This window comes from Rissa tridactyla, chromosome 4 (genome assembly GCF_028500815.1).
Source record: "Rissa tridactyla isolate bRisTri1 chromosome 4, bRisTri1.patW.cur.20221130, whole genome shotgun sequence".
Classification (NCBI taxonomy): domain Eukaryota; kingdom Metazoa; phylum Chordata; class Aves; order Charadriiformes; family Laridae; genus Rissa; species Rissa tridactyla.
Genome location: NC_071469.1, coordinates 83,867,057 through 83,893,934, shown reverse-complemented (window position 1 = coordinate 83,893,934; position 26,878 = coordinate 83,867,057). Strand labels below are relative to the sequence as shown.

At 39.9% G+C, this 26,878-nt stretch overlaps 1 protein-coding gene across 1 annotated transcript in view; it reads left to right on the top strand.

Moving 5' to 3' along the window:
- The first annotated feature begins 2,869 nt into the window (after positions 1-2,869).
- The window catches only part of LOC128908075 (transcription initiation factor TFIID subunit 4-like), a 142,986-nt gene continuing 118,977 nt past the window's right edge, over positions 2,870-26,878 (top strand). Inside the window, exons 1-7 of the mRNA XM_054197616.1 lie at positions 2,870-4,000; positions 6,715-6,887; positions 19,568-19,705; positions 20,185-20,412; positions 21,307-21,429; positions 23,116-23,205; positions 25,085-25,342. Of these exons, the coding sequence (XP_054053591.1) occupies positions 2,914-4,000; positions 6,715-6,887; positions 19,568-19,705; positions 20,185-20,412; positions 21,307-21,429; positions 23,116-23,205; positions 25,085-25,342 (2,097 nt within the window). The 5' untranslated portion in view covers positions 2,870-2,913. The remainder of the gene's footprint in view (positions 4,001-6,714; positions 6,888-19,567; positions 19,706-20,184; positions 20,413-21,306; positions 21,430-23,115; positions 23,206-25,084; positions 25,343-26,878) is intronic.

The window sequence follows — 26,878 nt, the reverse complement described above, 5'->3', positions numbered from 1 at the left end:
CAAAAATAATTAATGAAAGATTGCATTTTAGGAGATCAGATTACATGATCACAGTGGTCTCTTCGAATTTTTTATTCTATACATACTTAACTCCTAAAAATGAAAGAGAAAAATATGTTCAGAAATATGTTTTCTATGATGAAAAGCATTTAAATATTTGAAAAAGATTTTTCTAATAAAAGAATGACTACAAAAGTTCAGAGATTCTGTACTTTACTGAAAGTCTCGTTCCCTACGTAAAAGCACAAGCCCAAAGCCAGTTTCATCAACAAGTTTAAATACATTCTTATGTATGTCATCACTTCTTGACTTGAAAGGAGTCCAATGTGAATCACTATACATCATGTTTTACTAAATAAAATATTCTATTATACTTCCTTATTCTGCGTGTTTGTATACATAAAATGGCTCAATTAAGAAGAGCTGAGTGGGAAGAAATATGAATTCATGTTTTACAGATTACCCACCCACAAATATACTTTAAAACTGTAATTAGAAATAGGCAATTTTTTAAGTTTTGAAACCTGTCTTATAAATCATGACTTGCCATTTTCTCCTTCTGGTGGGAAGATTACTTTTTATCTTCTGAAGTTACAAAACAATAAAGTTTTCGTCCTGAGTGGGGTTTATGGCAGGACAGTTTAACATCATAGTGTTAGAAAAATGTATACTAAAACTTTTTTCGCAATCAGGACTAGTTGCAAAGTCATATGCCTAACTTTCCATTCTCTTACAAAAACTGTGGAGATAGTGGTATGCAAATGAAGTCCAGGATCAGGGCAAATAAGTGAAGGAAGCATGGAATCTTCTCTGATACAATTAATAAAGTGTGGGACTCTTAAATGAAGTAATATCGGATAGACATTTTTCCAACCAAAATGAATATTCTTTGGTTTTATGCAATAGCAAATTGAGTAATAGTCTATCTTTTAATTAAATTTCCAGGTAGAAACATCTGTTAAAAGTCCAAATTTAATTCAACTGGAGCATTCCATAAAAGCAATACTCATTTGCTACGCAAATTTTTGATGTAGAGATCACCTGCACACACTTAATACTGCTTTTCATAAGCACTACTGTGCTTTCACATTCACTTACTGCAGTGTTTCCCATTTATTACATCCTAACCACACCTTTGGGCCTTCAGTACTTTTACTGGCCACTTTATTTAAGAAATATGCACTGATTTAATTTCAGGAGACATTTAAACTTATCCTAATTAAACAGGTGCAACCTATTTTTCATGCATTTTAAAAATGGTTTGTTTTGATTCATCATAAGCCTGCTCCTAAATGTACGAACAGACAATCAGGAAAAACTACCCTGAATAAAAATGTAACCTACGTTAAGAGGAAATGGATGGTAACAAACCAGTTATTAGCAGTTTAATCTTGTGACTCGAGCAAGTCATACAATGTGTGACTTAACAGATTGAGCCTGGGAACGGAGAAGAGTTGTGTGCACACGTGCACTGTCAGCCCTTCACTCGCTTCCATCGGTGTGTTGGGCAATTGAAGGTGGGTTACGCACTGATGCACCTTTTTCAGTTTTGTGGAAAATCCCGAAACTCACAACATGGAGAATGAGTCATCATTCCAGGCCGCAGAGCAGCAGCTCAAATACATCCAGGTCTGCAGACATCCATGCTATTGCAGGCCAGCAGAGCCAGAGAACGGAATCCACGCTGCTTTCTCCTGGCAGCTTCACAAATTCATGGTGTAAGAACAGACGCAATGAACTGTGAGCAATGGTTATATCACATTTTGAAGGTCCCACCAAAGAAATTGCCCTGTCATTAATCAAAGAAGTGATGGGTTAGGACCACCATTTTTCTCTTAAATGGTATTTCCGAACACCTGAGGCAAGCATTGATGGGAAAAGGACATACAGGATTGCAATGGCAAAAGTATAAGTAACAAAATAAACTACCTCAAATTTGCTGTGGGGATGCTGAGGGAGCGCAGTGTGCCAGAGTGGCTGCTGTGATGATGCCAAGAATCTTATTTTTGGTTTACAAGTCCTCTGTTAACAGCATCCACCTTAGGAAATTGTATTACTGCAGCCATTCTTGTGTAGGTAAAGTAGCTGCTTTGGACATAAATGCAAATACGCTGCAGCAGAGGCAGCAGTGCAAATGCGGGTGCAGGTACTCTGTGCGCACGTCAGGATTTCAAACAGCTCCACCAGCACTGGAGGTTCCCTCCTGTGGAGGAGCGGGTGTGCAAGGCAGCTGAGCCACCACAGCCCACTGCATGCGTGTTCAGCACTCTGTAAGCGTGGTGAAGGACACGGTGCTGGCTGCAACTGTCCTCACAGGGTGTGAGGTGACGGCAAAGAGCAGGGTTATGGCAGCTCCGCTACCAAAAGACAACAGGGCTGCAGGGCTCTTCAACTCATAAAATCCTTACAGTTGGAAGAGATCTTTAAGATCTTAAAGCCCAACCGTTAACCTAGCACTGCCACGTTACTACTAAACCCTGAGCATTACATCTAAACGTCTTTTAAATAACTACTTTAAAATAACTCCCAACATGCAAGCTCGCAACCCTCCATACTGGGGCCGCAGGCCTCCTCCGTGCCTCAGACCTCCCTGCCATTAGTCCCCGCAGACCCAACTACCAGCACAAGCCCCCTGCACCGCCAAGGCACCTGCCTGCACACGCTGCCGCCCCTCGCCTTCCCAAGGCGACCGGGGAGCCACCTCACCACGGCCGCCCCCAGGCCCCGTCCCTCACGTCGCGGACCGGACAAATCCCACGGCGCCCGCCACAACGGCCGCCGCCTCAGCCACGCGCCCTGCCCGCCCCGCCCCCGGGCGGGGGAGGAGGAAGCCGGCCCCTCCCAGCATGCCCCGCGCGCGGCAGAGGCCGGCGCGCCTGCGCGCTGTGCGGCCGGCTCCCAGCTCAGCGCAAGATGGCGGCGGGCGCCTCGGACCCCCTGGAAGAGATGCTGCTCTTCTCCGAGGAGGTGGACGAGAAGGCGGTCAGCGATCTGGTGGGCTCCTTGGAATCGCAGCTGGCCGGCGGCCGGGGCTCCGCCGAGGCGCCCCAGCCCAGGACCTCCGCCCCGTCCCAGCAGCAGCAGCCGCAGCAGCAACAGCAGGGGAGCCTCGCGGGGGGCAGCAGCCCCGTCCGGCAGCAGCAAGGGCATCCCGCGCCTCCTCCCGCTGCCGGGGCAGAGGAGGCGGCGGGCTGCCCCGGAGCCGCGGAGAGCCGAGCCCCTGCCCAGGGGCCGCTCCCCTCCCCGTCCCCCCCGGCAGCGGCGGCAGCAGCGGCGGCGGTGGCGGCAGCGGCGGCGGCAGGGAGGGGAGCGAGTGTAAACAGTAGTAGTGTGCAGCAATCACATGGAGCGGCTCTCCTCAGCGGCGGCGGCAGCCCCGCCGCCCCTGCCCCGCCGCAGCCCGCCGCCCCCCCGCCCCAGCCTGTCAACAACCATGTGGCCGCTGCCGCCGCCGCCCGGGACGCGGGGAGCCCCAGCCCCGCCGGCAGCCCGCCCGCCGCCAGCGCACCGCCGCAGCGCGCCGAGGCCGCGGCGGGGAGCGGGACCCCGGCCGAGGGGGTCTCCACCGCCGCCGCCAGCACCGCGCCGCTCCCCGGCGAGGCGGCGCCCAACGGGGAGGGCGCCGGGGGCCGGCCGGCGGCGGTCCCACCAGTCAGCAGCCAGGGCCGGCCCGACACCGCAGCGGCGCCCGGCAAGCCCGCGCACGGCCCGCTCCCCGCAGTAAACGCACTCAGTAACTCCGCCAGCCCCGCGCCCGCCCCGCCGGGACAGGCCTCGGCCGCCAACGGCGCCCCGCCGGCCGCCCCCCCGCCGGCCGCCGCTGCCCCCAAGGCGCCGGTGGGCCCGGGCAAGGCGGGCGCTGCCCCCCCCGCCGCCCCCCAGGCCCTCTCGCCCCGGCCGGCGCTGGGCGCGGCCCCCCGGCTGGTGGCCCCCCAGCTGATCGTGCGGCCGCCGCAACAGACCACCATCCAGCTGCCCCCCGGCTTCACCATCCCGCCCGGTAAGTGGGGGGCCGCCGCCCCCCCGCTATCGCTAACCCCTTCTTTTTTTGTTGTTGTTGTTTCCCCTTTTCTGAGGGGATTTTTGTTCGCCAGAGTTGTTCCCGTCCCGCTGCTCGAGCGGGAGAGCCCACCTGTGTGAGGGCGGCGGCTGACAATCAGGCTGCCGTTAATGAGGATGTAATTGGCACGGGACGGGCGGTTGCTAGCGCTGAGTAATTACGAGTGTTGGTTGATGAGTTACTGCTCTGGTCTCGGGGCGGGAGCGGCGGTGACGGTGAGTTCTGAGGGGATGGCGCGGGGAGCGGCCGTGCCCGGGGTAAGAAGCCCGGGAGGGAGTCAGAGTAATTCTATATGTGTTTTGAAGGACTCTTATTTTCTGCTTCACTCTCGATAGGCTTGAAAGTTTTCCTCCTTCAAAGAGCGGCTTCTGCCGTGACTCAGGTGGCAAGATAGAAGCTGATTTAGTCTAAAATGTTTAATTTTACTAAGTGCGATGGTGTCATTCTCTGGAGCCTCTGGGCAGCCTGTACATCGTCGAATTTTGTTTCTAACTCTGAAGTAACTGTCGCGTCCCCTCTATTCTCCTTTTAGTGCCTTAACTTTCATTGCTAAAACTGTTAAATTCGTGAAGGCTGACCCAAACAGCATCCTGTCATCCCAGCCATTCCTACTCCAACTCTGTGTTGTTTCACCTGAAATTTTGAAGGGTTCTGTGGTCCCCTGCGTGGATTTTCATGTTGTAAAAAGTTGGTAACTTTTTGTACCTTCTTAATTTAGGAGATGATTTAACATTTGAACTAGTTTTTTGTTATTAATATTGATAGCATGATGACACGTGGAGATATTGATATAGTCTGAAATAACTTCTTCCACCGTGCTTCTTGAAATAGTTGATATTTATTAGCTAAGGTAAGTGGAGCAAAAAAGTGAGTGGAGCTTGCTTCTAAGTGGCCTTTTAGCAGTTGTGTCTTTGGCCATAGTTTATGAAACTCCTGCTCCAAATTCTGATGCTCCAACCAGATAAAGCTCAGTGGTTTCATGAAGACTTAATTAACTTAAAACAGTTTGTCTTTAGTTTGCAGTGGCAGAAATTTGCCTTCTCTTTGTGCTTTTAGCAGTGATGGTTGGCTGGGAGCACCTGAGACTATGTGAGTGAGAGCTTTTATTGGTGCTGCAGTTCACTCACAGGTTCATCCCAGGGCTGGGATTTGTTTTTGTGTCAGACACTGAAAGAAAGGCTTTCTTGGTATAAGGTACTTTTGAAATTTGTGACTTGCTTGATATAATACTGTTCAAATTTCTTTATCTTTTTGGTATGTTGCAAACTTTTTACTGAGGTGTCCATTTACTGAGGTGTTTGTTTTGTTTTTTTTTTTTTCTGGGAAGCTAACAATTAGAAGTGGATGTAAACTTTTACTTTCTTTATTTTCCCTTGAAGACTTAAAAAAGATATATGAAGCAATTTGCACGTAGAGATATATTGCAGAAACTGTCTACTGACTTTATCAACGGAATAAAAGTTGACTTGCTAGATCCTTATTTTTCGGTTCTCCAGTAGTTACAGGCAAGATGTTTTTCTGTATAGAGACCCGTTGTATCCTATCTAGGTTACATTATTATTAAAATGCAGTCTGGAACTAACTTGTAAATTCTTCTAAAATAATCTGTCTGGGGAACTGCTTCTGAATGTTGAGAGAACTAGAGGATACACATTCCATGGTTTGCAGTGATCTTGAGTAAGTGTGAAGCTCTAGGTGAGCCAGGGACCAACTTAACCGCTGTCTCCCCTTTTCTATCCTGCTGATTGTGGAAAACTTTTCACAAGTTTTTCCTATCCTGCTGATTGCCAAAAACGAAGTTACACGTAGGGCAAAACTTGATGGTGCTGTCTGTGTTATGTAGAAGGCCTCTATTGTGAAATGTGTTACTAGAAAATAATCTGAAAGTATTATCATTTGCTTTCAGAAAGTCTTAGGAAGCACTTGCCAACTGCTCTGATAATTTGAAAACAATTCCTTTGGTGTTTTCCTAAAGTAATCTGCACTTGTATTATTTTGTGCTGAGGAGTAGTTGCGTTGCTTCTCTGGGTATGACAATACTTTTTTCTTGGTGTCTAAACCACAGGTAGTGCCTCCCAATACAGTGATGGTGGGTGCCAAATAAATCCATGTGTTCATGCTCAACAATTTACTAAATCTCAAATACTGTATTTGACACTCAGTAAGGTGTCTGGCCTAATGTTTGCATGTACACATCCCCTAAAGCTGTTGTTTTTGTAAAGCTCTTGTGTCATTGTCCCTGGTATGTTCATACTGAGTTTTGTTCTCAGCTACTGGATTGTCATTATAGTTTACTTTTAATGAATATTTCTTTCTAATTTTATTCTGCTGACACTGGCTAGGCTGCTGAAAGTTGCTGTATGCCTATACACTCAAGTGACTGTTTGCTTTTTTTTTCATGACTGTTATCCATAAACTGCAGTTTTTTGAATTCCAAACTGAATTGGGTGTTAGTTTTTGTCTGCTAGTAGGGGCTCCTTTTCATCTTAGAAATAAAATCTCATGTTACACCAGAATAAAAAAAAAAGATACAGTATAAAGAAAAAACATACAGTGCTATACATTACTTTATGTAAGATAGTTAGATAGTTCTTTATATATTATTGTTCATGTTGTTCTTTATTCTATAGTTACTGTTCCTTTGTTCCCGTTAGGTATGGTGCTGGTGCGCACGGATGCTGGACAGCTTGTGATGGTGCCTCAGCAGGCTCTAGCGCAGGCTCAAATGCAGGCTCAAGTACAAACACAGGGACAAGGTCCTACCAGCATTTCACCGAGGCTTTCGGTGCCCACAACCGGCCCTGTTTTTCGCCTATCAACAACTCAGGTATGTCTGGCTCGATTTCACTTTACTTCTGTGCATTACGTTTTCCTCTGTCTTACACATTATTAGTTCACATGGTTTTTTTGCAGGTGTACTTTCCTCCCCCTTTTTTGTTGTGAAACAGGAAATACTTACTAAAACACATTTTATTTTCTGAGGCCTAGGATTTTTTTTTGTATTTCAGGAAAAAATCTACTTTATAGAGTCTCTCAAGACCTTGTTCAGACTGTGAGGTCATTGGAGGCTGGGAGGCTCCGTCTTAGCCAGAACGTAGTTTGGACTCTATACCACTGGTTCAGTAGGTGCGCCTTGTTCTCTGGGTCAGAAGCGTTGCGATGTCCCCACATGCTGAATGGATGCACAGGTTGTGTAGATTTCACAATAAATTAGAAAAGAAAAAGCCAAGCCCGTCCAATACAAGGATTTGCAATAATTAACTTTTCTAATATATGTTATTCAAAAGAAAGGTTTGATTCCTTTGATTCGCTTCTGGGTGTGATCTGTCTACACCTAAAGTTTTGTCTGTGTTGTGACTATGTTTCCTTTTTTCTATGGATTGACAGGGTGGTGTGCTTTCCTACCCCACACTCTTCAGTGAAGTGTGTTTATTTCAACTCAGAACTCATTAATTTTCAAGGGTGAAGGTGTATTGATTTTTAAATTACTCAGTAGGGCACATTGGTTTAAAATTTTGTAGGGAGGCTGTTCAGCTTTGGGCCATTTGGGCTACAGCTGAACTACCTTCCTAAAACGTAGAGGCAAAGATCTTTGGATGTTAGTAGAGGGCAGTTATGCCGTAATAATAATAGGCAGAGTTTAGGGTAGTTTTGCCTAAAGTCTTTGTTTGCAGAAGTGATAAGCAATTCTGAATGGAAAGAGATGAAGATGGTGTCATCTTAATTTTTTAATTGATTGCTGTATAGCTTTCTTGAAATAACTTAAACATGTATTTCCCAATGTTTAACATTAGATTACTCGCCCATTATGTGCTTCATGCATTACAATGTATGTATAGCCTGAAAGATTATTAAGTTTAATTCAAAAATGAAAACAGTGATAAACTTCTCAGAAGAGAAGTAATCCAGAATAAAATTGAAGACTTGAAAATAAATTAATAACACAAGGCAATCTAAAACACAGAATAGCCAACTAGAATGTAAGTTTTAGAAATGAGTGTCACTAGTAGGATTGTAGCTCAATGGAATGTATCTCAGGAAAGACATAAGGCCTGGAAACACTGGAGCAACTTTATGATCTCAGAAAAGAGGTAAGCACAGTATTGGATGGAATTCGTAAAAGAACTCTTTGCAGAAAAGGCGTCCATTTAATGTTTTGTGGTACCTGGAAGGATAAGAAGGCTTGTAGAAGCCTTCAAAGATAAATATATTTCAGGAGAATAAACACAGAAATAAGCCTGCATTACTTTCGAGACTTTTTGACTAGTTTGGTGACAATAAAAATCCAGACAAGTTCTTCTTTTCTATTTGTACATCTGTCTGTGGTTGTTTGGGGCTTTCTTTGTAAATAAGTACAATCAGTTCTTTAGTTAGTGACTACAAGGGACTATATAGCGCACATTCTAGCAATGGATCCTGAGACAAGTGCATAAATGCAAAATAGAAATCGTGGGGTGGGACTGTACCCAGATATGATCTCAGTCTGTTAAAATGAGTTTTATTTTATTTATTTTAAATTGCTGTTTCGTAGTTAGTTTTCATGTAACTTCAACTGCTGTGGCCAGCATACGGAATCATTCATAGCAAATGAAATAATAACAAATTGTCTGTAGTTTCAAAACATTTGTGGAACACACCTTTATTGTACATAGAATCTTAGGAAGCATACAGAAATGTAGAGTGAGTGCTTGGCTGTGTGTGTGCAGTCTTTATTAGGAGACTGGCGTTTGGATCCCACAGTCAGCCTGATGATGTGTGCATGGCAAATGTTGGGAGTTGATCATGTTGGCCTCAGGCAGCTCTAGTCATATGAAGCACTTAAGGTTGCAGAAAGAGTATAAGCTGACTTGCTGGATTTATATAAAAATAAACCTGTGGGAATACTGCATGTTTATGTGGTTGTAGAGATACCTAAAATCTGAAGGAGTTCAGGTATTGGAAAGATGTAATTGCTTTTGTGCAGAGCTCTGCCTGGATAAATACCTTACTGCATTACAGATACTCCTTTGCACTTGTTAGTGCCAATAAACTGGTAGGGAATAGAGGAAACCAGCAAGGCCTTGTGAATGATAAATGTCTTGGAGGATGCAAAAGTTGGATTATTTTAGTATGGTGGGATTAGAGTCATGTTATTGTAGCTTGTCAGGATTCATCTCCTTTGACAGATCTTTGTGGTGGCTGCCTGAACTGTATTGCATCATTTCTTTATTTGTTGTAATTAATAAGGATAAGAAATAATTAATATTGTTCTTGGGAAGTGTACAGTGAACTTCCATGAACCTGCACGTGGTCTGCAGACTCTTCTTTTGTTTTTACAGTGCCTATGTTTTATGTATGTTTGACCTTAGAGTGTTCTTTAAAAATGGTGGTTAACAGCCTTTTAAAACCACCTTGTAAAGGTTTAAATTTTAAAGGTTTATCATATCAGAACTAGACACAAGACTTCTATTTCGTTAGGTGGACGGTTTATAACCAGAAACTATTCACTGTTTTTTTGGAGGAAATGTCCAATGACAACAGGTTTTAAAAGTGTCAGTTATTACTTTGAGTAGTCATTGTGATTCAACAAGAAAAAGGATCAAGTTCTAAAATACAGGAAACTGTGTACTGAAAAATAATTTTTTCAGTGAGTTTATAATTAAACTTTTTTCTTTCAGAGTCAAATTTGGATGTATCAGAAAGCTAAATTCTGTCAATTAAAATTTTCATTAGAAATTCAAAATGTATGGAAAACAGTGTCTTAAGTTTTTATGTCTATAAAGTATAATATTCAAGAGTCCTAGTCTCCGCTGTGACTGAAAGACAGAAAATTTGCGTGTGCCATTAGCTCAAGACAGACAGAATATGAACATCAGTTGCTTAAGTCCTGCGAAATCTTTTACAGGACTGATGAACATTGCAGGCTACGTGTTTTTAACCTCTAGAACATCAAATACCTATCTGTCCAGTATGTTAGTGGAATGACTTATTTTACTGTGCAGAACTCATTAAATTTACTATTATGTTTTTATTCAATTATTTTAAGATAGCTTTATTTGGGTTAAAATGCAGGGTGCTTTAAATATGTAGGATTTAGTGACGTACTTCAGGCACTGGGTTTGTGTTTTACTCTACTTTTGCGTCTGTAGAAAGTCTACGCAGGTGGAAATTTGCAGTCTCCCATAAGCATTCTAAGAAATAGTATCTCACTACAAAGAATGTATGATCTGTCTCAGAAAAGCCATAGCTTTCATGGGTCGTGGGTATTATGGTTGCTTTTCTTCAGATTGTCCTACTTTTTAGCCACTGTCACAAGTTGCTCAGCTAAGTAATTGTTTTCAACATTACGGTTAATTTGTATATACACCTTAAATGTTAAGAAAGTGTGTTACGAGCTGTGTTGTTAGATGTGAAACACAGGTTATTAAAAAACATGCCAAAGAAATTGCAAAAGCTGGCAGTTACTTTTGGCAACTCATTAAGAAGTGTTGAGAGTGATAACTGGAGAATATAAAATGAATTATGAATTACCTTTTTAAAAATTCCAAGAAAGATGGTCTGAAAAATTACCAAAGCATTCATCTATATTGGAAAGCTCTTTGAATCTCTCCCCTCCACAACTAAGTAATTTCTCTTCCACTCTCAAAAGAAGGAGAAGGGGAGAATAAGGAAATGTTTTAAATGTTCTTAAATGCGATTGACTTGATTGATATGTACAGAGCTGTCCAGAGTCTAACTTGCTTCTGCAGCCTGCTGGTATAACGAGATTTTCTTCCCGTATCTCAGAGCCATCATTTGATAGATCTTCTCCCAGTTATTTGGGAGGAAAATGAATCAGGTTTCGTATGAAAATTCCTCTGGCTTCAGTAGAAGGGCTTAGATTCAGGATGGTGTGTGAGGAAGGAGCCGCCTTCCTCTAGGAGCAACGGGAGCCACTGAAATAGAGCACACATAGTCTGTTTTCCCTTAGGATTTAGTATTTGGGCTTAGGATAATGCTTTCCTTGAAGACAGCGGCTTTATCTTTACATGTTGCGTTGCTGAAGGTTCAGAAGTCAAATATCTATATATAAAGGATTTCCCTTTGTAGGGAACTGATAGAGCCATCCCTCTTCCCTTTGCAAGTTAAAAAAAAAAATATATATTTTGATTGCAGTGCCAAACACAAAAGTTCAGAAAGATTAAGATACATAACTTCCCTTTCATCCTACATTAATCTCTTCTGTATGTGTGCAGTGTATTACCGTCTTTGCATGATAAATGCACAAAGATAAAAGCTTCAGCCAGGCAATCAAGGCACACAATTGATGTTGCACAGCAAACTTAAATCTGATGTTTCTTACATTTTGAGTGCTTGGCTTTGCTATTTAAGTTATTGTTTGGCTTCTATTGTTTGTAATACCTTTCCTTCATTTTTTGCAGCTTTTGGGGGTAGAGGATATAAGCAGATGTAGTACAGCTTTGGGGAGAGGTTTGCGTTAGACTCTTGGGAGAAGATATGCAAATTCATTTTGAAAGGAAGACTTGAGTTCTTTTCTCAACTCTTAGGTGGGGTAATCTTTGATTAGGCATTTACTTAGGCTCCCCTCGATTGTTGCTACGGAAAATATGAATAAAACGGGCATGTTTCCAATTCCTGGTGGAATTCTGGAAAACTGGCTAATCAGGATAAGCCAGTACCTTGTAGGAAGGGTCTTGACTCTGATCAGTTTAATGCCAAAGTCAAAGGCTCCGGACCCTGGGCATGTGGCCCAAAGGGACGGGTGGTGTCTGAGGCACCGAGTCAGAAGTAGCGGAAGGCATTTGATTAGAAGAATCAGAATATGAAGGTAACAGAATGGCACTGAGAAAGCAGTAATTGAAAGGAGTGCCTGTAATAGGAAGATGTAAATGATATTTCAGTGATCTCTTACATTTACAGTCTGGCTGGTTTCTTTAAGTAAAATATTCAAGAAAAGCATGAATAGGTACAATCGCACCATAAAATAGTTTTAGCTTAGGTCCAATTATAAGACTATAGAGGACTGTAATGGGGGGATATTAACTACAGCTAACTACACTTTTCTAAGGAAAGAATATTGCAAAATATTCAGGTATATAAAACCAAATAATTTTTCAGATTGTGAATATAAATTCGTCTTCTTGGTGCAGCTACCAGAGGCTTGACTTGTTTAAATTGGTATCCATGTGTTTTACATGGAAGTACTCAGTCTTACAGAAGACTGTAATAGTCTTTTAATGCGTTAAGAAGTACAATTTTGTTGTACTCTGAATACATTTTCAGTGGTAACATGCTGGTTTGAAAAAAACTTATTTCATGAAAGAAAGAAGTTTTTTATTGGATGTTTAAAGCAAACATTGGTTTGAGTTAACAGTGCATAATTTTAGTTGAACCATTTTCTTTCTTCACGATTTTAGTTTCCTTTTAGTTTTTGATTGCTATTAATTTTAGCTGAATATTAAAAAGTGGTTAATGTTGCCAAAATTTTATCTGCTACAGGATCTTATTTAAAGTACAAGATTTTTAGGAAACAAGCTACAATTTGATGGAACTTTGGTTGATTTTAGAAAAATTTTCTTCTGGATTCTGGTATTACAAGCAGGTCAAATAAGCGTGGCTTTGCTTGCATTACTATATTCTTCAGAGATAATGAGTAAATTCAGAAGTCTTTTAAAATTGATTGTTTAGATTGCCTTAAATTTTTGCCTCTATGTCTTGTTTTGAAGCTTATGCTGGTAAAATAATGAAAAATAGGTAGGTGCTGCCATCTAGTTTTTCTTTGGTGAGTTTCTTTTGTTTATCAGCATTTTTCATTTGTACAGTTTATGGTTTTTCATGCTTTTGATGCAGATTTTGTTTGCTGGTTTCTTAATAACCAGTTGGGTTTACATTCATACAGAAAAAAGCAAAAAATAAGTTACTTATTTTAAATTATTTTTAATGAAAATTATTTTATGTTAGTTACAAAATTAAAGTGCTGCTGTACCCCAAGATTATAAACTGAGCATCATATAGGAAAGACCAATGTTAGCCTGGCCCATGATATTTTATTACAGAGTACCTGTACCGGAGTTTACAGATCAGGTGAAATAGCGTATGTTGGAATTTTCATGAGACTGCTGCTGAAAATCGATTTGATCTTAGAGTTTACTAATGTTTTTGTTTGATTCAAAAATGTCTTTTCCAGTATTAAGTTGCTTTGTGTATTTTTAGCAATCAGAAAAGGTAGTGTAAAGTTTGATGGTTTAGTCCAAATATTTGGGCCCATAAGTGGGCTACTTAACAGTTCTGCTCCAAATATGATTACCAGTCACTTGAGGTTTTTTTTCATTGCATAAATAGTCCAATCAGTATGTATGGATGTATATATGGATGACAGTTCTTTTCTAGCTGCATTTTTTCTTGCTTTAAGCATCTCTTTTTTTTACTGCTACTCTTCAGAATTTCAAGTTCATGATATAAATGTATTTGTTTTCTATGTTTTGACATTCACTTTCTGTTAAGTTTCACTTTACCATCCTTTTTTAAAATGGAAAAAAAAAGTCTTTTGAACTTGTGCAAAGTGCTGAGTCACCTGCTCTGGAAGTGGCTGTATTTTTGCTGTGAAATCTGTTTGATGCAGAGAAGTGCAGCTTAGTCTTTGCCATCACATGGGATGTCGAGAGCAGTTCTGCACTTAGCTGACGTTTCGTAAGCTGTTCTTGCGAGAGCAGAGCCTTTCAAATCTGAGATAGTTCTGATAATACGCTGTGCCGGTGTTTTCAGCAGTGCTTGTGTGTTTATGTCATCTTTTAGTTTTGGTAATTTTTTTCTTGTTTATTGATGTCTTGGGGTTTTTTAATTTTATTTTACTGTTTTTCCACACCCTTTCTGCTTTTCTGACAAATGCTTGTTTTATTTTTGCAGAAATTTCAAGCAAATTGATAAATCTTTGTTGTTGCCTGAGGTGCATTGCCACTGTTGTCAAATAAGCTTTTCTGTACTATTTCTTTGTATAGACAGTTTTTGGGCTTCTTCTGGAGAAGACATTTGTGTTAGCAGGGCAAGTAGGTTGAAAGGTTAGAGAAAGTAAAAAATGTGTGGTCTTGGCTACACTTTACCCACAAAGCCATTTTCCTTCCTTTTCTTCGTGGTAAGTGAATCTTTTCTGTATAAGCGGACAGCAAGTTCTCACTACTTACAAATTCTGTTTACACTTTCATAGCATTAACAGATCTTTCAAAACTTCTTAGAAAACACTTAAACATTACGAAGGCTGTAAAATTCAACATGCAAAGGTCAGGAATGCTATAAAGAAGATTCCTGAGCAATCTAATAGTGGCTCCCTTGTGCATATGCTTTATGCTGCATGACCACATATTACCGTTATTTTTAATTTCTACAGTGTGTAGGCTGGACAGTCTTAATTAACAAAGAATTATGTAATACTTTTTTCTCCACTGTTCAGTGCATTGCTTCAGGCTTATTTGCTGCATATTATCTAAGCCCCCCTCTGAAGTGGGAATTAATAACCAACTAGGGTTTTTTGTTAAGCTTATCCCTGTAACAACTTTCTCAACAATGCAGTTAAGGGGATTATTAGCCTCTTTTTATAAGTAGAAAAACAGAGCCTAATTATCTCTATTTTAAACATTAAATTAAAAATACTGGTTAATTTTTTGTGGTCAGTTTGACTTCATTGTCTTCAGTTGCAGCCACGACCACTCCTCGTTGCAAACCCCGTGTTTCAAGTTGTCCACTCATATGGTGTAAAATTATTGATTGCAATAGATTATCTATATTTGCATGCAGCACGAGCACTGAGCAATTGAGGCAGGGGTAGAATCTAATTGCGGGGCCAAAATTAAGCTGCTTTTTATCCACCAGATTCTTTGGATGAATCTTAGTGTTTGTAGTGATTGTAGATGGACCAGCCAATTCACCAGACAACGAGAAAGCACTTTGATAGTGGATTATGTAGGTATTTGCTTACACCCACAGGATGATGAGACTTCAGAGGCTGAGGGTTTGGACTCAGAACCCCTGATTTCTGAATGTTTTCTTCGGTGGCCCCAAGCTCCTCTGCCTATCTTGGCTCTTGCTCCCAGTCCTGTGTCTTCCTCCCCTGTTGTTCGAGTTTGTGAGCCCCACAGGGACGTCGCACGTATGAGGAACCCAGCGGCGTCTCCCCGCTTTGGGCTCTGATGCTTGACTCCAGCCATGCTGTGGTGGCCCAGAACTGTGGTGGCAATGAAGGTTCTGCCTCTGTTGCTGGCTTGTTAGAGATTCTGCCTCCAGTCATTTTCTGCAATTGTGTGCAAATGTCAAGTTTTTAAAGGGTTAGCACTTTGGCTCAATTTGGCTGTGTTTTTACCAGGGTGAAAAAATCAAATCCTTGACATAGAAATTGCTGTGCAACTGACGTTGAAGTGCATGTTCCAGGTGAACCATAACCAAAAGAATTGAGAGGCAGTCAATAAACGTGTGAAGTTTCCCCATGAACTCCTCAGAAATCTGACAGAAATTTAAGTATCGTAAAAGAGAGTTTGGTAATGGGGAGTGTTATGATACCTTAATAATAGGTAGAGCTACCAGCCATGCCTATAAGAAAAGTTGTATAAATTAGTTACTCTACAGTGAGCTACCAGATTTGACCTTTAGCCTATGCTTCTGCCAGTGTCTGCGATCCCACCTTAGTTTCCTCTTTGTTAAACACTGTCTCGTATTGTTTGAGGCATCAGGGCATCGTAGGATGGCCTGTTTTGTTTGTAAGAAGTCTTCCAGATTAATGGTTAAAAATAAAATTGAGTTTTATTTCAGATTTTGCAAATTTAAATCTAAACTTCAACGTCACATTCTGCTAAAGTTGTTTTGCATAGTACCTAGCAAAGCCATGTATTGGAAGACACGTAAAGAGTTCTTGTGATGTGTATCGTGATAATCCTGCCCCTGCTTTTGTGTTAATGTCTGTTCAAATGCTATTGGTGTATTTTCTTGCTTCTGTTTGCGATTGGCAGTGGACAAGTTTATTACCAGGACTGATCATGAAATGATAGGTGCAACGTACTTGCCAAAAGTAAGCTTTCTTGCTTTTAGTGCAGACTGGTGCTGGTACGCGGAGCGTTCATCAGTAGGTGGTACTATAGTACAAAATACCAGTGTACCACAGACCTCTTCCCAAGGATTTACGTACATTGGTGTACTAACCTGTGGCAGTTTAAAAGGCCTTGATTTTATAAAGCTGTGAATACGCAATGCAATCCCTAGAATTGGTGTTGTCCTGCCTTGGCAGTGACAAATAATCCCCGGATATTTGGGCATATTTTCTCCATATCCAAGTGGCCTGGTCTTTCAAATGCGGCCTTCTATGTGCCTTGGAATGTAGAGGCAGCTTGTTTGCGCACAGCAGGTACGATGCGATTCGCTGTTTACGCCTCGGGCTTTGCCTTGCTATTCGTGTGCCCAGAGCTCTGGGGAGAAGGTGGACGTAGGAAAGTGAAGATGTAGTTATTTCGGGAGGGGATGTACAGGACGCTTCTTCCATGAGCAATTGCAGTGTGTGCTGACTGCCATTGTGGACATGCCTCAGTGCCCCTGGAAGCGGAGTCGCTGGTGTCACCTGCGTGGCTCCAGCCGGGGCCATCCCCTCTCAGCTGGCCAGGCATCAGCCGGCGCCTGTGTGACAGCCTTATTTCCAGAGCAGCCGTGTGCTGAGCTCCTGTCCCAATTGCTCCCCTCTGCACCATGGAGCTGGCTCCAGGCGGGACACAAAGGGCTGTCGTACGTGTTTCCAAGAGTCCCACGGAGAGCGGGATGGGGTTATATACTGTGTTCATCCGCGGTCTGATTCCATGCCTGTACCAGTCTCAGTACAGGGAAAAAGCCTCTTAAATGTTACTTTCGTTTATTTAGGAAATGTAAAAGTATGCGATGTGTCTAATAAAAAATAACACAGTTACATTTGGAAATATATTCCTTTCTAAGCCTGTCTTGGTAATTTTGGAATTTAATAGCATCATACCAAACCTTAGCAGTTTTTGTTTAAAGAGCATCGTAAATTCTTTTAGATTGTCCCATTAGGAGCTTGACACATTGGGTTATGATTTTTTTTTTTTTAATATAATGTTGATAACTTTTGTTTCCTTTTTGATGGATTTCTCATGAGATCTGTTTACAGCGTTCCTTTCACAGAAAACACAGCTACTTGTTTCTAAGTAGTTTTTACCAGTTCTTCTTGAAGTATTTGTGCTGGGAGCCCTTGTAGTGTCTTCTGGCAACCTGTCGCTGTCACGTGAAGATCATTTCCATGATACTTCAGAATTTCTTTAGGCTAGTTTCTCCTTCTGTTTCTCATCCACTCCTTTCATACTTAACCTTTTTAACATTTATGAGGTTTGGAACCGCCTTACGAAAGGGCTGCGTTACTTTGTTTGCAGTTCTATGGTAGTGAGGCTTTTTCTTCATATGCTACATATTAATAGATTTTACTGCCATTTTGTATCAAAGGCTTTTGTCATGATTGATTTTTAACAGTGAGGGTGTATTTAGTCTTGGTGTTGCACGGTTTGCTCCCATGGCCTAGCGCGGTGGAATACTATGTGTGGAATGCTTCGCGTACTTAGTTGGATAATGCACTGTTGTTATTGTATATTTTAATTATATGCAGTTCTGTTTTCAAGTGTGTTCCTGTGGTGACTTGTGGGCATTTATTAGCTGAGATAAATTCTCTAGCAAGCAGTCTGGGCTATGGATTTGCAGATTTCTGGGTGCAGGTCCTCCTTGGGGCTGAGCACGTGCCAGCAGTTTGGCTGTTCCCGGCTTGTTCCCTGCGCCCGTGTCTCTGCGGCCCTCACTGGCGAGGAGGGGGCAGAGGACAGGGGCACACTCTGGGTTTGGCCTGGAAACACCAACAAGATAGGCAGTATTTATGGGTTTAAATGCAAACATTAGTTGGGTAAACATAATTTCATTCAACCAGTATTTTAAGGAAATCTAAGCAAGTCGTCTTCTTTAATAATGGAGAAAAGAGGTATGGTATTTAAAAACAGAAAAAGCTTGTACCATCCTTCTGAAAAAACAGACGATTCTACCTATTCATGATGCTGCTGTTTCTTGCCTCTAGGCTGTCTCGGTGTGGAAGACATCCCTAGTCAAGGTTTTAAAATCTTGAAAGCTGTCCAAGCAACAACAAAAAAAAAAGGTTCTGTTCAGATGTCAGGTAGATTTTTTATATATATATTTTTTTTTTTTTTTTTTTTTTTTTTTTTGGTCCTTTTTTTCCCAAGTACAGAAGCTTGATATCCAGTAGGGGATGTTGCTGGGCCAATTGGTAAGGGATGCTTGGGGCTTTGAATGCCTGCCTGGGCCTCTGTTCCTTTTGGAGGTCTTTTAAGTGTACTGGATGTTCTTTGAAGAAGTATTTTATGTAGGTTTAATAGGCAATGTAAGAATCTAAAATAAGCCGTTCTTTATAAAAAATATTAATGACAGAGACAAATAACTTAACATGTAAATCAAGGAAAATTAGTTTTATCTTGTGAGAAACAATATTGTCTGTGATTTATTACTCCCACCACTTAGAAAATTTGTCTTTTTTGTGTTTGAATGTGTTTTATGTATTTGAATTCAAATCTTAATAAATGAAAGTTATAAGAGACCAGTGAAGCCTATGTTTTTTAATAATGATTGGTTCTCTTTTTGTCGTAATTGCCATACTGCGTCATGTATTTCTTCTGTAATGGTATTTACATTCCTGTAGAATTAAATAACAACTTTCCTGGAGACATGTTTTATTCCTAAGTCTTGCCCTTTTACATGATGGTAAGAGATTTCACTCTCTCTCTCCCAATTAAAGTCAATTACAAAAACAATTAATATGGTTTCTGCGTGAGGGAAATGTATTGAGTTGTAGAGTATGTTACTGAATGAAAGGCTGCAAACCAGTCCTTTTCCTTTGTCTACACTTAATGTCTCAGTTGCTGTCTGGTTACTGAGTGTGCTTTCTGTGACAAAAGGTCTCAAAATGCTTAGGCTCTATTTCTGTGAAAATTAGTTTCCGTATAATTTAATCTGAAATTATTTTGAAAATATTTTTCTGCTCTCTGAATTTTCTCTCTGTATTAATTTTCTTCAAGAAAAAACACTAGAAAAGGCCAGTAAATACCTAAATGACCAGTGTTGTGTTGTGAGCAATTATAAACTCAAATATTGATGAATACTGACATTTACAATAGTGACTAAATATTACAGCTGAACCAATACACTCATGTAACATCAATTTTTTGTGGGTCATATCCTGTTTTTTCTAATAGTTTCCTCACATCTGTATGAGAAATAGCTTTTAGGAGAAATATTGCAAACATATCGTTGAACATAAGAAAGCTCATTTTTGCATTATTTGTGAATATCTATTTAAGCATGTGTCACTGGGCTTGGGTTTTTTCAGTGTTAGTAATCATTACTCATGTGAATACTATTATTAAAAAGTCTTGGATATCAAGTTACTAAGGAGAAAACAAACCCTCAAACTGCTTATTTTTCCTTTATTAGCAACCAACTTCTGTAGCCACATCTACTGTCCGCCTGGGACTTCCAGTGCAAGCCAAAGTTGTCCAGTCAACTGCCACACCAGTCAGCGCTACGTCTGCCGCGGCGCTGCCGGGAGGCTCTGTTCTCTCTCACACCACCGTAAGTACCAAGAATATAAAAAGCAAAAGGTGGATGAAAAAAAGGATGTTTGTTTGGGAAGCTGTGTTAGAGCATTTGTGTTGCTGTCACTGTGGTATAGGTCATTGTAAACCTGACGACATGATCACAGACCATTGGGAATTGACCTGTTTATATTAAGGGCCAAATGTACAGAAAGTTGAGTTAAAGAGGTCATGTCATCATGGTGATCTTAAAGGGCTGGATAATAGCAACGCATTTTTTAGTGGTACGTTTATTTTTCAATAGCAAGAACTTTAAATGAGGAGTTTCACTGTTCAGTTAAAGGGTGACAAAATTAGGGTTATAATAAGTAAGTAAAGTCAATGGTTCTATTTTGTTAGTAAGGGTGTATTTGAAAGGAAACACGTTTTTCTTGTCACGCTTTCAAGAACTTTATGGTTGAGTAAAAGAATTAAAAGATGATAACTAGCTGTTTTTTCAATATAAAATATTAATAGGTATCAGTAGCTACGACGAGCGCTCAAAATTTATTCAAGACAACAGTAGCAACTGGAACATCAGCTTCTCAACAACCTGCAGTGATTACTGGTGGACAGACTCAAGGTTCAGCACAAAGCCAGGGTCAGCCTCGGCTGCCGCTTCCGCCTCATACGACAGCCCAAGTACCAGCACAGCCCCAGGTCATACCAAGCTCTCCGGTACCTGGAACCACCGTTGTATCACAGGTAAGTTTTGAAATACTAGATGCTTGGCTTTCTTAGCACTTTTTGAACTTCTAAGGTCTATTCAGGAGCGGAAAGAACTTTTTATTCACGCAAGCACACTTCCCATGATGGAATAAATACCCGACAAACAAGAAACCCCTCCCCTCTTTTCAACTAAATGGAATACGGATTCTGAGAGGGAGGAAGGACACTTGTGGTCACCTTTCCCCATCCTGCCATGGATGTGTCAGTGGCGAGAGAACCGTTCTGTTTCTGTAGACAGAACAGTCAGGACTTCAATCTATGGGCTTCATTATGATCATGTTGCTGGGCCTCAAAACTGTGGTTACATCGAAGTGTAACATTTCTGTTTCTTGGAGTAATTACACCATATAAAAATAATGGCTTGAGAAAATTAAAGCATCTGTTTTCTTACTGATGAAGAAAAGATGAGATATGATGATGTTTGAAGACTATTTCTAATTTGATTTTGCTGCTGTAGCTGCTTTGTACAAAATCATCCTGAATCAATAATTTAACAAATTAAGATAGCTTGAGCAACATTGTACGTTGTGTATTTGGCATCTCAAAGGAGAATGCATCTCCAACAAATTGTTGTGTTACTTCTCATATTTAAGGTTATTTTTATCAAAACAGACTGTAAAATATTATATTTCTTTCATTGATTTTTTTTTTGTTAGTATTCATGAGGTATGATGTTCAGTTACATAAAGAAGTGAAGAAAATGTCAGGTAACTAGCAGCAGTAGTACAATAGCCGCAGATGTATTTCAAATATGTCCTGCCTGAATGAGAACAATTTCATAATTTTCCCTATTTATAGTGACCACAGCATGCATTGATCCTGATTGGAAAATAGCATGGATATGATACTTGTTTTCTTTGGCTCTTACAGGAAATGCAAGAGAATGTGAAAAAATGCAAAAACTTTTTAGCTACCCTTATAAAACTTGCTTCTCATAACTCACCGTCTCCAGAAACGTCCCGTAATGTGAAAGCTCTGGTTCAGGATTTGTTGGTAAATATTTAGTTTTCGTTCATTTTGTTAGTTTTCTATTAAGCTCGTTATTTACGTATGCTGAAAACTGTTGCTTTGAGCTCAACTAATTTTTTTTTGCTGTAATGAAAGTGAAAGGAGTTGGGCTACATCAAAATGCAAATGTTCTGTACGTTACATATCTTCAAAAATCTGTTAAAGGTAGGTTTTCTCTTAGTTTCTGAAAGGTATATGCAACGAAGTATTTAGTATGCATTCATCAAAAACACTTTTTTTTTGATGGATAATACTTTGGTTGTTTGTTTAGAAAACTAGAGTAAAATATCGGATTTTTCCTTGGCTATTCACTAAGTTTCCTTTCTTCCAAACCACGGTCTTTTCTGAAGCAGTAAGAAGCTATTAGATGTTTTAACCACAGAATTAGCGTCAACATTAGCCTTCACAACATGGTTTAGAGTTTGTAGGACTGAAGGAAAAGTATTTGCTGAGCTGCTGAGTCCAAGCAGTCCTGCAGCCGGATGTCCCTGCACGGAGCCTTCGCTGCAGGGAGGTTTCAAGCGGATTTCAAGTTGTGTTTCGGCTGGACAGTCCTTGGGCCTGAAAAAGGCTCATTTACTGGAGTCTGCAGTGCAACAGGGGGTTCAGTCAATTGTGTGTGTTACAGACAGGTGTTACAAACGGCCCAGCTTCTTAAAAGAAATTAAATATAGTCTATGAAGAACTTGGATTTAAAAGTAGTTGATAAATATTTCTTTGAATTCATTGGCAGAGAAACCTGTGTATTTTAGACAAGCCTAAGACTTTTTTCAAGTATGAGCCATTCGGCAATAATATTCAGTGATTCCAGTAAAAACTCATTTTAAGTTTTAAAAACTAAGAAAGATCAACTAAATAAAAGTAACTACTTACAATATTTTAAACAAAGTAATGAGACACGTATATAATAACTAAATTTATTGAAGGTTGTTTTGGTTTGTTCTTGTTCTATATCAGTGAAGGAAAGCCAACAAACGTTTTTATTGCAACCTGAGATTGTAACTAATGATACTTTAGAAGTATCATGAAATACATCTGGACTATAGAGTTCTCCCGTATTAAGTACTAAATAAACTACTGAGTATACGTTTCATGTATTTACAATTGTATATTTTGTGAATATATACAGATAATGTACACATGCACACGTTTATATAGGTGAAAATTTTATATATATACTTATGTATACTTTTTATATATGCATATGCTTTACATATATAGTATGAAGTTCATAAATTGAACCTGCAAAATTAGTTTTGTAATTAAGTAAAGATACTTTCTTATTACAAGGGCTGACAAATTTTATAATAGTTTGTAAGGGTACTTCAACAACTTGGTTTTTTATTAATATTTTAAAAAAGAAATCGCTATGTAAATGTTATCAAGAGAATGGAATCCCAAAAAAGACTTGAGTGTTTGTGGGATCTTGTATCTTAACTTGCACATCCCCAAGGGAACTCCCTGAATTCTGAGTTACATATAGAAATTAGCTCTTGATAGAAGGATTTTATAGATACAGAGGAGCTGAGGGACTTCAGCTTTGAAATTTCTTCTTGATATGGGAGCCTATTTAGCTGGAGATATATACATATATATTACCTGGAAAAAACTAATCAAACAACTGAACTGAGTTGTTATGCCTTTTTTTTTTTTTTTTCCTTCCCCCTGAAGGATGCAAAGATTGATCCAGAAGAATTTACAGGCCGCCTTCAATCGGAACTCAAATCATCTCCTCAGCCATATCTTGTACCTTTCCTTAAGGTAATGTAAATATTGTTTAGATAATTATTTTTTTTATGCAAATGTCAATACATTAAGTTTTAGAATATACTTTTTAAATGGAATTGGCTTTGCCTGCCTAGAGCAGGACTGCTCAATTTTTCCTTCATGCTGCCAGTTTCTGCCGAAATGTGGTTGGGTGAAAGCGGCACGCAGGCTCGTTCTCTGTCGCCAGCCAGGGGCTGGTCACCGCTTCTGTGGCCGGGAGCTGCAGCTGGTGGCTCCCTGGCAGCTTGAGAGGACGGTAAGGGGTAGGGATTTCCGAGGAGGGAGACACCCCGTGTGTTTGGGGCCTTGGTTTAGGTTTAAAAAAAATGTATTTGTTGTCCAGAGCTGATGTGGAGTTTACCGCTTGAGTAGCCCTGATCTAGAACATTGTAGTAATTAGATTTATATTAAAAAGCAGTTACTCCCTAGTTTGAAAAATCATCTCTTGTCTATTCTATAGTGATCCTTTAGTGTTACATGTATCCATGTACTTTTCTGTGGCAGTAGGTCATTTTTTGTGAAGATCTGGAAGTCACAAGTTATTTCTATAGAATGCTTTGAGTAATTTAATACGCTTTTTCTACATTGTTTTTGTAATCTATGTTTGAGTCAATAACTTTCAATGCATGTGTAATGGTGATTGTGAAAATCTAAACTGGATAGAAAATATATAAAAAAAATTGATTAGCCGATCCTGCTTGTAATCTGGAACTAAGCTATAATAGAAGTTCTAATGTGATACCAAATGGAGTTGTTGTTTGGTCCTAAGTTAGTGTATGTGAGGCTAAACTTAACTTGTAATTGGTTCTTGTACGTTAGCTACAATAGCTTCCATATGCAAGATTATATACAAACATACAAAGTGTGTTTAATTATGCCCCAGCAAAGCCACAGCTATAATTTTAAAAGCACTTTTCTTCTAGTCCAAATCGTCTCAGTTTAGGGCAGATTTCCTCTCTTTCTTCTCTCCCTTCAGCTTTTCTTCAAAACTTTCTCTGTCTCCTTCTGTTTTCTCAAGTTATCATTAACCCTTATTTGTGCCTTTTCCTGCTCTTACACTGCAGGCACCTCTAGCATCATGCTAAGTTTTAACTTGTTTCCTTTCTTTGAAGTCCTTTCTTGGCAATGGGCATTAAGTTTTTAAATAAATACTAGAAGTTTAGAAAGAACTGTAGCTTGGGCTAAACACTGTTGCATTCTACAGCTGCCTGGGGGGAGCACTTCAAAAGAACACTACCACTTAAAAAGTAAAAAGTTTATTCATGAAGGTACAGTATAGCGTTTTAGAACTCTTATTTTTTTGGTTGAACTGGTCTGGACACGAAGCATACAATAGTACACTTTTCTAATCCAGTCAGAATACATTAGATCAGTAATAATACAGTAAACAGCGATTGCTGTAGGGCATCGACAGTTAAATCATCGCGTTCTAGGTACTGGAGGCATGTCAGGAGAAGTAAATTGGTGCAGCCTGCTGCTTCTAGCATGTGATGGGAATAGGCTTGTTCCTATGGTTCTGCCTTTTCTATTTCCATTTTTCACCCTTCCAAAGACCTAAGCTACCAGTTCTAGGTAGTCTTGAGGAGGGGAGTGTTATATTTTACTGCTATGGTGGAATTAGGGCACATTAAAATCTACAGGGTTGCTGTTATTCTATGGTGAATCCAAATTGAAAGCTTACTAAAAATGTAAACTGTACTTTGTCTCTTACAAAATATGTTCAGTCTTATTTCTTTTTGACGAATAGGCAGACAGTAAAATTGTAAAGAAAGCTGCATTATTTTAATTATGTTTACAGCAAATAGCAAATTTAAAAATATTTTTTTGTCAGCCTGCTGAATTTGATATTTCATAAACTTTCTTCTGTTTTTAGAAAAGTCTACCTGCATTGAGACAATCTTTACTGAATAGTCAACATTCAGTTTTGCAAGGACAGCCGTCTCAGCAGTCGCTTCAACAAACCAAGCTATCACAAGTTATACCTCAATCTGCCTCTGGAAGCATTTCCGCTGTTGTCACAACGCAGACAATAGGAATAAGGCAACCAAACAACATTTGCACAGTCTCTGTATCAAATACAGTGCAGCCTCCTCAGGTTAAGGTGGTACAGTCAAATCAGAGTTCTCAACTGGTAGGTACTGTAGTATAAAAGAGAATTTCTTAACAAACTGCATAGCAGTTCTCAATGTTATTTTTATTGCAGCTTGTTGGGGAAAATATTTTTTTGTTTGTATCGTATTCTGTGATATATAGTAGTACCTCATTTTATGGCAGTTCACATGTTTAGATAACATTATTAACATAGCTTGAATTTAAGCAAGTAAGCTCTTGGCCTTTTGTCTGGAATACAGTGATTGTTATACAAGCACAGTGGAATTTGAGTTAATTACAGATATAGAACAGGAAGCTTTTCAAGACTTAGAGTGTAATTTTTAGTATGTCATTAGGTATGCTGCTTTGCTTAGATTAGTCTGCATTAAAATTGACTCTGTCTCATTTTAAACTCTTCTAGACATAGTTATAAAATATTGCAGAAGAATAGCTGTACTGTACCAGCATGTTTTGTTTAGAAATAGTGCCATGCTTTTTTATTTACTGAAATATATCATTGTTGTGCGTATTGGAGTAGTATGTGCTAGAGTCATTAATTTCAAAGGCACTATCGATAAGGCAACTGTACAGCCAGTTACTCACTGAGAGTGCAGTGAATATATCCTGCTGCTAGGTAGCATCTTGCGTGTGTGTTTACAGTTGTAATTAAAATATGCCTAGGATTTTTACAAGGCCTTGAGTGCATACAGGCATCATCATCCTTCAAGCAAAGACATAAGAGTTTGTCTGTGGTTTCTGTGTATGTATGAGTAAAGTGCTTGACTTAGGTTTCAAAATCAAATTGACAAGTTCCAGAGAGTGTATCAGGTTGTAAAAATTTATATTATCAAGATTCAGAAATGCACATGTGATAATGTAAAATCTTACAGTGATCTATCCTTAAGTTTACAGGCTCTATGAAGGATATAAATAATTTTAAGGTGTGTGGAGAGAGAGTATTTCTTTTGTTTTAATTTAAAAGTGGCAGTGCACAATCTGAAAACATCTGAGACATGTCTCTTAAACCTTACAAATACTTTCTAGCAGTTAAATTACGAACTTTACAATGAAATTAATATGATTTTACCATCCTTTAGTGAGCATAGTTTTAATGTGCGAGAACATCTTAGATGCTAAGACTTCTGACTGGCTTTTGTAAAACAAGCAAGACATTTGGATGTTTTGCACCTTGACTCAGCTGCTTGCTGTTTGGCCACTTGCATTCTTTCTTTTTCTAAGATGGTCCACGCACCCCTTCTGGACTGTTGTATTCATTAGAAAGACTGTTGTATTAATCAGACTTTTTGTGACTTCTTTTTGTTCGTCCATGTTTTGTAAGACTGAATTGACAGTAGCTTTGGTTCTTGCAGGGAGGGGAGCAGGAACTCCTGCTGGTTACAAGCAGTAGGTGTAAAAATTACTCCCTGTCCTGGGGAAAGAAGTTTCTGACAGGTTCCTTAAAAGGATAAATGCTCATGGCCACTAAGTCTAACCTTACCTCATGCCACAATCTTAGAACTAACCTACTGCCAGGTAAAAGGGCTTTTTCCAGTGTTTTGCAACCTGCTTTACGCAT